General features: G+C 38.0%; 1 protein-coding gene across 1 annotated transcript; it reads left to right on the top strand.

Annotated features, from left to right (window-relative positions):
• The first annotated feature begins 382 nt into the window (after positions 1 to 382).
• adgrl4 (adhesion G protein-coupled receptor L4) lies at positions 383 to 13,765 on the top strand. The gene is made up of 16 exons (XM_038715722.1): positions 383 to 515; positions 936 to 1,082; positions 3,784 to 3,933; positions 4,701 to 4,850; positions 5,213 to 5,283; positions 6,859 to 7,038; positions 7,545 to 7,728; positions 7,896 to 8,009; positions 8,158 to 8,357; positions 9,720 to 9,899; positions 10,958 to 11,161; positions 11,550 to 11,770; positions 12,351 to 12,417; positions 12,539 to 12,630; positions 12,822 to 12,990; positions 13,327 to 13,765. The coding sequence occupies exons 1-16, from the start codon at positions 470 to 472 to the stop codon at positions 13,387 to 13,389; spliced, it is 2,238 nt and encodes a 745-aa protein (XP_038571650.1). The 5' UTR covers positions 383 to 469; the 3' UTR covers positions 13,390 to 13,765.
• Positions 13,766 to 14,723: the final 958 nt, after the last annotated feature.

Genomic DNA, 14,723 nt, shown 5'->3' with positions numbered 1-14,723 from the left:
GATGATCACTGGAGGACACACAGTACTGGAATGTGTGGGTGCAAATTTGTGTACAGTCCTTTGCGGAAGGGAGGGAGTCGTCCTTCCGTGAAGTTAGTCAGTGTTGTTTTGGCCCTTTGTTTACATAGCCTAATGTTCGTGTTCAAGTGAGAACAATGGCATGGAGGGTTCCAAAATGGCGACATAAGTCACATTGTTAACAATGCAACAAAAAGTGACTGAATGTTGCTAAAACTTCTTTTACACTAGGCTTACAGTGGAACCAAATGAAAAAGTGTATAGGGTATTGTGTGTTGGGGTGGTTAGTGAAGGGAGGGTAAAGGCTGCGTGTTTTTGAAAGCAGATTAAAGATCAAGACAGGAAGGGCCAGGTTTAGGGAAACAGGAAAACTGATGCAAGGAAATGGACTACGTCACCAGCCAGCCCACCACAGTCTGTGCTAAAACTAAAATCCAGACCCAATGCAAGTATGGAGTCTTTACTCACGTCGCCAATGAAACTTGTACTTTTGACAGGTATGTGAGTTTTTTTATCCTCTAGCATGGCAGGTGTCTTAAAGGGAGACAGCAGTGGATGTACTGTATCTATATTTAAGGGCTCTCCATATTAACTATGATGGTTTTGGGCTATGTTATGGGGCCACACTTGATATTGATGTACGATTTATAAATAACTTATTCATGTTGTGTTTTTTTTTTCATTTACAACAAACTTTTTGTGTTGCTACATAAGCTGTCTAAACGTGTATGTACTGTAGTTCAATGGATTCGCTCAATGGATCCCATGTGTGTTACATGAGTGCGGCCAGTGACAAAGATACAATTTATCCCGGAAACGCAGATTCTAAAAAAAAAAGCAGCAGTACAAAATGCTTTGGAATATTACTTTCAAGTTAAACTTACACACTCTTGTGTCTGGTACTTGTGTCTACACAGCATGGCTCACCAGTCTGATGGACCCATGCAGCCTCTCTAACATTTGTGATTCATGTCACTATCTTGCACAATGCAAGGACCAGAATGGATCAAAGGCCTGCTTCTGCAATAGTGGATATACGGGAGATGGAACAACGTTTTGCAATGGTGAATATGAACAAACAATGCCACCCATACGTAACTGAGTACTTACAATGCCAGATGCAAGAGTATAACCAGCCTTGTGCGTAGCTGTCATGGAAGCCTTGACTATTTTAAGAAGCCTTTGTTGTTTGTGACTGCTCCTCATGAGCACATAAAAGCATTAGGCCAACATTTATAAAGATGTGGGATAATGTAATGGGGTTTTTTTGTACATTGACTTAACAGTGCAAAATAAAAAGGATGTAAGCAGTTAAAAAAATATCAGATTTTTGTTAATGCTTCTTAAAGATGCCTGTTCATGACAGTAATCTATTCAATTTTTACCAAAAATTTAAAAAGGGATCCACAAAAGCACAAATAAAACACTACGTGTGAGACAAATCAGCATCTTATGTACAGTTCTGCTCTCCTGTAAATGTTTGTCTCTTATAATCTAAAACGTTGGAAATGGTTGGGTCCCAATAAAATCCCACACATACTAGAATATGTTTAAAAATAGTACATATCGTTGTCCACAGATCTACAAGGGAACCATAGTGATATTTACATGCGATTAAACTTTTAATTAATTTAGCCATTTCAGAACATGAAGACACTATGTGGGTGGGTTTGAGTAAGATCTGTGTCCACCGTACCCTCTATTAGACGCAGTTTGTATTTGTTGGATGAGCTTTAGTGGTTTGGAACTTGCAATTTTTTTTATCTCCTACCAACTAGTTGGCAGCTCACCTCACTGAGTTAATTAGAGAGAACACAGTACAATGTGAAAAAATCCATGGTACAGCTTTATTAGTGACATATCTAATGGCCAGTGTTGCCTTTCAGTCAGCATTGTTACTCCTGTTATGTTTCTGGGCTGTTTAGAATTCCTGGAACCCTTTCTGTTTCCTGGCCAAACCTGATCACAATAATCGTACAGCTTACATACTTCAACAGCCAAAAGTTAATCAAAAAGTGAGTACTACAAACACTGTAGGGAATGATTTTAAAACAAAAAGGAACAGTGAAGTTCAGGGTTAATGGAGCCCCTATGTAGTAGCAGATTTTAAAATAATTACGCTCATTTGGTGTGGGAGTTAATTTTATGCAAAAGTGCAATGAAACTGTTCATGCCGCATTCACTTTTTTTGTGTGTAAAGGCTGAAGTAAGTTATGTGGGGATGCAAATGTAATTTTTAAGCTGATCCATTCAGTATCTACTTGATGATAAAACCAAAAAAGTTAATAATAAAATATGTGGGTGCAATGTTTGTGTGACAATGACGGTTCAAGGGTCTTGCGTGTTATGGTGGTATTTCCCCTTTGGACATAGTCACCTCCCTCATCAGTGCAGAGGATATCCCTTAGCGGACAGCTTTTGTGCAAAAGGTACAAAGGAGAGGAAGAGAACAGTGTTCATCATACCTACACAAGTGAAAACAACAATGGAAAGTCTTACCAGGTCATTTCCAATAAACTTTGGGACCAGAGACGGAAGGGGTGTTTTGAAAATAAAGCTGGAACAGCACTTTGTTATAACTTGTGGGCCAAAGCCGCATCCGCAGCAAACTGCTCTATACTGGGTGCTTTCTAAACCTGGGCAACAAAGTGAAACATGTTTTAAGTAACTTGAGTCAAACACAGGCAAACAACTGCTCAGCAATCACAAATATGAACAGTAAAAGCATATGAGTTAGGGCCAGCCAAGACTTTAAGCAAGTGGAGCCTGAGACAAGACCACAACCGAGCTCCATCAAGTTCAAATCAAAACCAGGACCCAGGATTCAGGTATTCTTAAATAATAATCTAATTGTGGAGGACAGTTCAAGTCAATATTTGTGTTAACATGTATTCAAAGCCAACCCCCTACCCCAAAGTTGCCTGTTTGATGGAGATTGGATATGGAAATATGCTATGGTTATGGTATGGAGTTAGTTTTCTAGACATGAATATGTGATTATTATAGGAAATCCATGTTGTTACACTGGTAATAATCCTACCAAATCATTGCTCCTGTTTCTATTTTTGGAAAACAGACGGTCAAATGCTCGCACCATGTCCCAAGCCTGTCATGGTAATATTGGTTATCCTTTTACTCAAGCAGAGATAACTCACTGCTCCATTTGAGTCAAACATAAGGGATTAACACCAGTTTTTGCTGTCAAAAAGCAAAAGCTTTCTGATAGTACAGCCATTTTGCATAATGTTAGCAGTTAGACAGACATTTCAATTTCTTCAGCAACTGCAGTCTAAAATGCAGATATCAGCTACAAGAGTTTCAGATTTTTGAGTAAGGAAAGATAGACTTTCAGTAAACTTGCACACATGCGTTGTCATTACACAGACAATAGAAACTTCCAGAACTGCTGTTTGCTACATGTTTAGACATTTCTCTAGAGTTTATTGAAAGGCCTTTTGGGAAACAAAGCAGTTTTTTCCAAATAAAGGATTACAAGAGTTTTATCTTGCTTGATACGTTAACATTAGTAAATATAAATCATTTTCCTGAATTTTTATTTGTAATACCAATGAGGAATATGTCTACATTAATCAATCACAATTAGCCTACAGTCACCTACTGCCAAATCACAGCAACATGAAAGGAGCTGATTCAATCCGCAAAGATGTTAAATTTTCTTTGCCCAAAAGGTTTTTAAGCCTATATTAGATTTTTTCCTATCTTTTATGTCCAGTTTATTTTTCTATCCCTGTCTTTTCACCACAGACGACAACGAGTGCCAGAAAGTGACTAATATCTGCGGGGACAGGGGGAACTGCACCAACACGTTGGGCAGCTATAACTGCAAATGTATATCTGGATACGCATCGACAGGAAAGGCCGACTTCTTGCCCAATGATGGCACTGAATGTATCGGTAATGTCTGAGTCTCTTACTCAGTATTATAAACATACAAAAATGTGTTTTGGTCACATTCTGTAATGATTAGTGACATATTGCTGTATAACCTCTTCTGACAGAGGACCTCACATTCAACTGAGCAAGATATCATGTGTACAAGTGTGAAAGCAGTTACCTCACAGCTAAGAGGGCATCCGGACTGTGTGTGTGTGTGTGTGTGTGTGTGTGTGTGTGTGTGTACTGTTTTCTCCTTCACTGTACTGGGGAGGATAAACAAGTTGGAGATTTTTCCCCCGGCTTTTCACTTCTTTTCCATCTGCTACTCACCTGAAATCTTTTGCTCCATTTGCAACAGAAGAACAACACCTTTCACCCATGCTATTGCATAAAGTATTCCTGCAGATTTCCAGCTGCGTGGTACACCCCATTTAATACAGTGCAGAAGCACGGAGCTGATTTTAGAAGCTGATTTATGAATATTCAAATGTGTAAAATGCATGCAAGAATTGCAGTTTCGCTTCCAAAATCAATTATACAGTGTATTAAATGTAATGAGTAGGACTACTTACTGTACACCACATTCTGTATTTGTATGAAGATAAATCATTAACTTCACTCCCCTTTCAGAATCACTTTCACTTTTCAGACGTATAAACGCTTTAGAGACTAGGCTGTTAACTTCTGTGTTTATTGTTTGGTTTATCAGTTATGTCGTGAGTGTCACTTTAATCATATTGTGTTTATCTTTAATTGGAGCTGAACTCTTCATTTGCATCTTTCAGATATTGATGAATGCATGTCGGGACCAGTCTGTGGACCAAACTCACACTGCCATAATACGAATGGATCCTTCTATTGCACCTGTCAGCGTGATTACGTCCCAACTTCAGGCACTAAGAACTTTCACCCTGAGGGAGGTGTAAGATGTAAAGGTCGGTATGAGGATGGAAGAGCGCACATGCGCGCGCGCGCACACACACACACACAACACACACACGCACTGGTACTTAAATCCAGGGACAGACAGATCTTTCTTCATCTCTTCTTTCTTTTTTTTAAACTTTCTTTCTCACATATCCACACACATACAGAACTAACATATTGGGGGGGAGAATCTGTTACAAACTCTTACATTTTCTGATGTTTTAAGCACCATTATTAACAAAGATATCCATGTGATGTTTTGCCTATGCAGGTTTTATGCAATTCAGGCTTTTGCTGTAACGTGTCTGGTGAGATTATGGAAATAAATTAAGCAATCAAAGAGATACTTTTGGTAATTGTTATTTTCCAGAGCATCCCCAAAAATACTGCCATGACAACATCGGGTGCATCACACAGACTGTCAACAAAACAATTGAATATGTAAGTAACCCTCCTCCAGATTTCAACCAAATAAGGTAAACATACATGTGATGACATTGCCCTCTGTTGGAGAGAAATGAGAAAAACATCAGATGAAAGGCTAAAACTGTATTGTGCACTTACAAGGACATACAACAGCTGCCACATGCAGTGCCAACCAGGCCTGGAATTTGACGGGCCACTTTTTTTGACCGAACAAAGGCCAAATGCCAGAGCATCAAGGCCATCAAATAAAACAATGCAATTTTAAGTCCACGAAAACTGTAAAGCTATGTTAAGGTTAAAGGATGATTTTATTTTTATTCTGTTTTTTATAGAATAGTTTGTTGATGTTTGTCAATAATTATAACCATTCATCAGGGACGCTGGAAGTCAGTCAAAGTTGGGGGTGCTGACATACAGTATAATTAAGTCATATTACTTATTGTGTGATATTCACGTTTTTTGTATATTAATTTGAATGCTCAGGATAACTTTTAATCGTTATTAACAACAATTTAGGCCTACAACCATTTGAGAACATTTCCATCCTCAGCAGACAGCAAACTTGAACACGTACATACTGTATGTCAAAGCAGCCACAGCAACTACACAGTCAACAACACGGAATTAATGCATAAGAACTGCAGGGAGATGCAGAGAAGGTGCTGGACAACAGAGAGGTGTGACCCACAACCAGTTCATCATAGTTTATAATAATGCAGCACAGTAAGGATACAGGCGTTTCATAGAGAATACAAGCTTCTGTCTGTCACTGTTATATAGATATATATACACAACATACACAGTTTTTATACATATTTTACACATACACAGACACTTCTGTCCATATTCATGCTCCATCTCTCTCGCTTGTCCACATGAGCTCTCTCGTTTGACACTATCAACAAAAGGCACCTGATATAGCTAAACAACCAACTCTACTTATCTCTACTGTCTTCAATTAAGCTGCAAAACCTTGACTAACAGTTGAACTGGTATTGAGGATCTTGTGGAGGAGGATGTGGGCTGGTGCATAATCAAAGTGGGCAGACGCAACTCTCTCGCTTTTGTTTGGGCTGCTAAAGCAACCCGGTGAAATCGAACCCACTGTGTGCGCAGCATTTGACTTGATGTTGCCCAATAAGAATTCAGAATCTCAACAAAAGACACTGTTGTTTAAAAACATAGGCAGAGGCGAAAAAGGCACAATTAGCTGGGGCAGTGTGGGCGGGGCATCAAGACCATTGTGGCTGCAGGGCACATCATTTTTTGAGGGGCATAAGACCAAACTGAGGGAGCACTGCAGCCATAGCCATCATGGGCTCTGTAAAATTCCTGGCCTGACTAAAAACAGCAGCTGTAAAAAAAATAAAATATAAAAATATAAAACAATAGAAGTAAAACTGCAACACTCATTGATGCTGACATGTCTAAACTGCTCCTACAACCTTCTTCGATCCTGTAGAAACAGCTCTTCCTTGTGGAATCACCAACTTGCGTATATGCACATATTGGAGACTGCGAGTGAGCTACATACCCCCATGATACCATGATACTATACTTTTTACAAATACTTTTTTTTCTCTGTCATAGATGAGCAACCTCACAGAGACCGAGTGCTTATTTAAGGAAATTGCCAAGCAGACGTCCGGCGAGCTCACCTCAGTGGAAGTGATTGCATATGTTGAGGTCTTGAGTCAATCCGCATTAACACTGGCTGCCGGGGGAAAGGATTACACTGTCAAACCATCTGTCATCAACTCAACTCTTACAGTAATCTTTGTTTACCATACTTGTTTCTCATTCAGTGTTTGGAGTTCTGCCTGAACTGCAGTTATGCTTTTAACAGGTTTAGAAAAAAATGGCACAGCATACAATCCATGTCCTTTTTCTCATGTACTGTGCAATTCTGCTAAAGACACTTTAGTACTTTTGTGTTATTTTGTGCCAATATATAATAGGCTATCTTTAGATTTTTGCATTAAGAGTATAGCGCTCACTGTTTTCTTCAAAAGCTGACCATTATAAATAAACCCTTCACTAACCTCTCCCTGTTTACATAAAGATAACCTACCTATGATTCAATAGTGGATACATATCTGTGATTGCAAAAATAATAAAAGCCACATCCTATTCAGTAATTATTGAAATATCAAACTAGACAAACATACATTAACATAATGTTCTAACCATAATTAAAACATATTGCAAAACAGCCATATGTTAAATGCTATGCTATTACACACATCATGCTGAAAACACTTTTTTTTTTAAAACAGAAATTAGTGAAAGCAGTAAACAACTTGGTGGAGAAGGATGAACTGGTGGCCTGGAGCCGAATTAAAGAGGAGCATAGGGAGTATACCATTACCAAGCTGCTACATACTGTTGAAGAAAGTGCCCTGACATTGGCCAACAACTACAAAACTCCAACTGAGCTCGAAATCAAAGCCACTGAAATGGGTAAGATAATTATTAACGCAGAGGGCTCCTACAGGCACTCAAATTATATTAAATTGTCCTGCCTATTATTCCCACCTGTGTGCAGAGGGGAGGTTTTAGATAATTGTCATTTTGATATTTTTAATTCCTTTATATGCCCAACTTTTTTTCTTCTTTCTCAACCACAGACTTGAAAGTCTTCTCCTTTGATGCTCGTCATATGAAAGCCAAACTGTCTGCTTCCATGGCAGGAAATCACATACATCTAACTCCTAAACTGAGACCAGAGGACAACAGAAATGGTAAAGCAGCCTAATTTAAATGTGTGTAAATCATCCATCCAACCATCAAAAAAAGTATTATGTATTATATCTTATATATATATATATATATACACACACACACACACACACACACACACATTCTTTTTTGTCTTTTTTTGTCCATCAGGAAGTGTGTCAGTGGTGTTTGTGCGATATGACAGCATCGGTGACATCCTGAAGCCGAGCAGTGACCCAGGTGTCACCGACTACTCGCGGTATGCTGGAACAGGGGAAATCACTGTCAACTCCCAAGTCATAGCAGCAGCCATTAAACCTGCTGACGTTTACCAACTTGAACATGTCACCTTCACTCTGAGACACAACAAGGTAAAGACTGTGCAGAGTGATGAGACTGGCTACATTGTTTTCCACTTCTGCACTTTTAATGTATACCTTCAAAATGTATGCTGCTTCAGAGTATCGGTGTTTCTGTGCAAAAGACAATCTGCCAGTGAGTTTTTCCAATCTAGTTTAGGGTGTTCTTCACTTAATGCTACCTTTTCTGTGTCATATATGATTCATTTATCAACATTAGCTTCCAATTGGGTCTTGTTCAGTTTGAAACATCAATATCCCATCATATATATCCTTGTCAGACTGAAGCCATCATTGCATTCTCTTTTGCTGTGACAGATAGCTTATAGCTTCCTTATTTCCAGACTTACTCTGGCAGTAACTTGATAACTGCCAGTGTTTCCATTAAAGTTAAATTTAAACAAACTCACATGGGAGGAGTAGTTAGTGCTTTGTGTAAAGTTTTATGAAAAAGGTTTGGCTCTGTGTATTTCTGCAATGACCTCTCAGTTAAGGGGAAATGGAAGAGGAAAGGTGAATAGATGAGGGAGGAAAGCGGGTAATGAGAGAAATAACCCTAAAAGTTAATGTACTGGTATTTTCTTTTAAGATAATTAAAATGTATGAGAAAGTGAAATCATTATTTTTGTTGGACCCTTGAGGCATAAGCCTAACAAAGGAGGTGTTGATTTATTTTGAGCAGTTAAAGTCCTCCATAAATTGCCTTTAAAGAGCAACAATCAGTAATTTGGACTCTTTTTTTGGACTTTTTCTGCTAGCAAAGATTTTCCTGTGATGCACTGTTTTTTTTTTCACAGCCTGAAAACACTACACCACATGTACATTCTTAGTGTGAACTAGTAGCTGTTGTGTGGGTCACTGCAATTCATGTAAAATTGCACATAATAATTTATGGAAAAAATGTTGACCTCTGCTTCCAAAATGTCCAAACTGCTGTACATTTGTATAGCCTGATGAGATTCCTTTCCCACAAAAATGCCTACAGTGAGATGCCAACCCCTTGGGGCATTGTGTGCAGCACACATGTCTGCGCTATTCATTTTGACCCAAAGTCATGCATGATAATTATTTTGAATTTTATTTTTAGCCAGTCATAAGTTGCGAGGTAGACAATAAGAATAATAAGAAAATCCAATACAAACGCAGCAATAATTGGACAACCTGTGTATCAATTTTAATCAAAAAATAGAATTAAACATATTTTCTTGTGCAGTAAAACTTTGGATGGATTCTAATCCATTTTAAGTGCTATTTTGATGAGACCGTTTTAACCCCCCTTGTGGTGTAGTATTACAAAGCAGTCCAGTACAAAAACTAATAAAAACAGCACCATCCACAGTTAACAGGGTCTTTGTTTCTCTTTATTCCCCAAAGCCCATAGACACTAAAGCTGATGTGACGAAGTGCGCCTTCTGGGAGTATAAGCCGGACAGCCTGCAGGGCCACTGGGCCACTCACGGCTGCAAGACTATCCAAGTCAACAGCAATGCAACCACCTGCTCCTGCAATCACCTCACACACTTTGCCATCCTCATGTCTTCTGGGCGAGCCAATGTGAGTGATCATACATTAAAGATACAACTGTACAGTGAGGAATTTCCTCTTTTGGCATTTTTCCACTTTATTTTCAATGAGGGCAAGATCTGAGCCTCATATCTTGAATCCACATGTAAAAGATTTAGTGAAACTTTGATTACTCTAATTTTTATCTTAATAAACAAAAACTAAAAAGTTTTATACAAGAGCTGCAGACTATTGAGCCCTTTCACCTCACTGACTAAACCCAGTATATGTTCTCATGTATTCATGACTGTTAAGTTTTCAACTAATGAGTAAAATACTGATTATGTCATATTGTATATTTCACCTTCTTAATATGTGACATATTTTTTGTGCTTAAATAGTTTATTGCTGCTGTCTCCCAAAAAATGTTGACTTTTCATTAAATAACAGCTGAAATTTCAGTGGCCGTGCATTTTCAGATAATCTAATGGGTTTTTAAATGGTTCATTCATTTTAGGAGATAGATAGATAGTTTTCTCAATCCATAAACTTCTCAATCCATAAACTTCCTGTTTATCTGGAAAATTCAAAATTTAATTAACATTACAGGAACACATATTATGAATGTTCTAATTGTTAGGGTGAGCAGCTCCTAAAGGCAAGGTGACTACACGTATTGACTGTCAAAGAAACTCTACAGCTATCCCCCCTCAACTTTCCAAGATATACTGCTCATTGTTTTATAGCACTAAACAGTGTCCCCAACATCCAAAATTTTCTCTCACTTGTTTGGGGAAATTTTGAGATTTGGGATCACTGCTTTAACTAAATGAGGAAGTATAATTATATATACATATTTGATTGAGTTAATTAAGATGAAACATGCAAAATAAAATGTTCATTTTCCCAAACATGCAACAATATCTGGCTGATATCTAATGAAGCTGGACCAGAACTGCCCCAGTATGCCTGCAACTCAACATATTGGTGTAACCCCAGCCTATTCCCATGTTATATCAAATGATTCCGAGCAGAAAACACAACAGATTACAACTTCAGCATACCGTGAAAGTGTGAATGACGCGCCTCCCTTTCCATTTGCTTCTCAGCTTGTGGCCCACTATAACGTCCTGACCCGGATCACGCAGCTGGGGATGATCATCTCCCTCATCTGTCTGTCCATGTGCATCTTCACCTTCTGGTTCTTCAGTGAGATCCAGAGCACCAGAACCACCATCCACAAGAACCTGTGCTGCAGCCTCTTCATGGCCGAGTTCATCTTCCTAGTGGGCATCAACATGAACACACATAAGGTGAGCTCTGAATGCACTTGAACCCAGTGAAATAAAGGAAGTCTCGGTTTGTGTGTGTGTGTGTGTGTGTGTGTGTGTGTGTGTGTGTGTGTGTGTGTGACCCATTTCATTCTCATTTGAGTTGAAAGCGTACATGGGATGGTATAGAACACATTTCTCTCACCTACTCTTTAACTCTCGCTTGTTATTCAGTTGAACGCCATTTATTTCTAACTTGATTTTTGACATGAGAATGCCAAAACATTAGCAATGCATCTCTGCATAGATTAGGCTAAACAAACATACTAATATGCAAAAAGTGCATATAGTTACATATCTATAAATTTATAAACTTGTTAAATCTTTGTCTCTCTCTCTCCCTCTCTCTTCTTTTGTATGCTTCTTGCAGCTTTTCTGCTCTGTTATTGCAGGGCTGCTGCACTATTTCTTCCTTGCAGCCTTTGCCTGGATGTGCATCGAGGGCATCCATCTGTACTTAATAGTGGTTGGCGTCATCTACAACAAAGGCTTCCTGCACCGTAACTTTTACATCTTTGGCTATGGAAGCCCGGCAGTGGTTGTGGCCATCTCAGCAACACTCGGCTACAAGTATTACGGCACTGATAAAGTGTAAGAGGAAAATATTTTTGCTTTTTGTGTACAGAGACGTGGGAATAAAAAGGCTTTTTTTCAAAGACCTCTTTTTAAACTCATTCAACATTTTTCAGGGAAGAAAGATAAACAAATTACATTAATTATAAATACAAGGGGAAAGAGATAATATTTGGCATGCAGGGACATAAATGGAAGTTGGAGATGCTTGTATAGAGTAAGGTAATAACTGAATTAGTGTAAAAGAATTTCTGAAAGGTTTTGGGTACCATGGAGAGTTTGAATAGAAATCTATAACTAAAAGTAAGTCAGTCGTATATTAATGTGACATAATAAACATAATTAAAAGATTGAGGTTATGCAAAAGAAGTGCTGATTGTGCATTACTGTGAGTAGAGGTAGCTTTAGTAACCAACTGTTTTTGTACTTGTGAGATAAGAAGGGCTAGACTATTGTATAGGCTGGACTAGCACATACAATATTGTCATAATTAAGATTAGGATAATACTGAAGGTATTTCTTCTGCAGGGGGAGGGATTATTGCATCACACAGTCAATAAAAGTGTTTGTTAAATAAATTCCTATATTTGTGTTATAGATGTTGGCTGAGCACAGAAAACCACTTCATATGGAGTTTCATTGGGCCGGCGTGTTTGATCATTCTGGTAAGATCAGATGTATTTGAAATATCCTAAAAATGACTGTTCAAGTTTTAATTGAAATCATCAAATAGGGACTATTTCATATTCATATGACTATGTTTGTTTTGGTCGGTCTCCACTAAAGGTTAATCTCTTGGCTTTTGGAGTAATCATCTACAAAGTGTATCGGCATACTGCTGTGAAAAAGCCTGAAATCAGCCACTACGAAAACATCAGGTAGGATTATCTGTACTCTTGTTGAGAAGGTCAAAAGAATATGGAAAATCAAGCTGTTAAGTTCCTCATCTGGTGGATTATTATGCCGTCATGTGGTGCTCTTGTATCAAATTACAATTTTTTTGACTAAAAAAGAATAATTTTTTTGTATTCACCCACATTCTGTTTAAGTCAATATTAATCGCCCTCAGGTCATGTGCCCGTGGTGCCTTTGCTCTGCTGTTCGTGCTGGGAGCCACCTGGACCTTTGGAGTTCTGCACATCCTCAATGAGACAACCCTCACCGCCTATCTGTTCACTATCACCAACGCCTTCCAGGGGATGTTCATCTTCATCTTCCTCTGTGTCCTGTCCAGAAAGGTAACAGTATAAATTTGGTTGGGCTTCCCTTGATTTATTTATTTCTATTTAATTATTCAACATCAGTCATGTGACAATATAGTTGGACAGTGAGCAGTTCAGATCGAGGCAATGGGAGTTAAATGCTTTTCTAACTGCATCATGATAGTGATAGTATGTTGATAGACAGGAATTCTTTTGCTATATTAAAAAAGGCTGATTTTATTAAAATATTGTATTATATCATACCAAGTTTAATTATTATGATTATCATCAGCATCATATTCAGGGATAATATCATATAATAACAATGATATGTTTTATCTTAATCCTACTTTCTTTTATATGTTGTTCCAGATTCAGGAGGAGTACTACAGGCTTTTCAAAAATGTGCCATGTTGTTTTGAATGCCTGAGATGAATGAATGCCACCAAAGCCTGATCATCTGCACCTGTACAATAACAGCCAACACTACAGCTCTGCAATGTCCTGTGACTCATGCTTTCTTTTTTGGAAAATGAGGTGGGAGGCATTGTTTATACAGATGTCTAATAAATGAAAACATGTAGCACATGTACTTTCTAAACGTCTTGTTTCCCTTTTAAAAGGTGATCTATACATGATTCCACAAAAGATATTTTTCTGAGAGTAATACAGGAATCAAAATATTTTCAGTTTAATTTAATGCCTTTGCAGTTATCAGCATTACACTCCAAGTATCTTATGCAGTCTGTTGTCTTTGTTCCTTTCTTGTGTTTGAAATTGATTTGTAAATTATTAAAATTATTGAAATTGACAGATATCTCTGCTGCTCACTTCTTTTATGTGCAAAATCAATGGTCTTGTGTAATGCATTCTTCACCCTCCCTTTCTGAACAACACACAACTAAGTGTACATTACATTAAGATGAATTGTTGTGAGGACTATTTCCATTCTCTCACAGATGACAAATAGAGGCCACTAGCTCCATCTACTGGACATAACAGGGAACACTCTTTCCACTGCCCTTACACTTGACACATAAACTCACAGCTGGCAACACTTTCTGTTCATTATATTTGCCTTCATGATCAGACAAATGTTCTTATTTACGCATCTTTTTGTGTTTGATTGTAGCTTGTTGGTCCATATGAGCTGTGTGATACAGGGCTGCCCATAGGTAAATATTGTGTTTGAACCTGTATTTCCTAGTGTTCTTGCCTTAATGCAATGTCTCCTAGCATCTGCCTAGGGTAGGACAACCAACTAAATTTATTGAGTTACTGACATTATGAATCTCTTCCTATCTGCAGCACATTTGCATTTTTTATTTTAACTGGGAAAACAGACAGAGACCTGGATCTCTTTTTTGGCGGTGCGCTGTGTAAACACGTTAACATGTACAGTAGACACATAAAAACATATATATAAAATTGCTTAAAACATACAAAACCAAGAAGTAAAATTCAAGAGAAACACCAGTGTGTCTAACTTTAGTTTGGTCTGTAGTTTGTTCCACACATATGGAGCGCAGGAACTGAAAGCAGTCCTTCCAAACCACTGGCAGTATGGAGATTCATACAATTAATAAACTGTATGAATCCCAAATAATTACACCAAGCATAATGACAGTATAACAATCAAAGATTTTTAATAAATTTTAAGAACTTAAATCAACCAAAAAGCCCTCAGACTAGTCTCTAACTGCTCATACTGTTATTAAAAAACATATCAGATCCGAGCCAATAGTGAGGCAATACAGGAATTATCATGC

Source organism: Micropterus salmoides, unplaced genomic scaffold (genome assembly GCF_014851395.1).
Source record: "Micropterus salmoides isolate LMB-PRFRI ecotype aquatic unplaced genomic scaffold, ASM1485139v1 Ms_hic_scaffold_13, whole genome shotgun sequence".
In the NCBI taxonomy this organism is placed as follows: Eukaryota; Metazoa; Chordata; class Actinopteri; order Centrarchiformes; family Centrarchidae; genus Micropterus; species Micropterus salmoides.
This window is presented reverse-complemented; position numbering and strand designations above follow the sequence as displayed.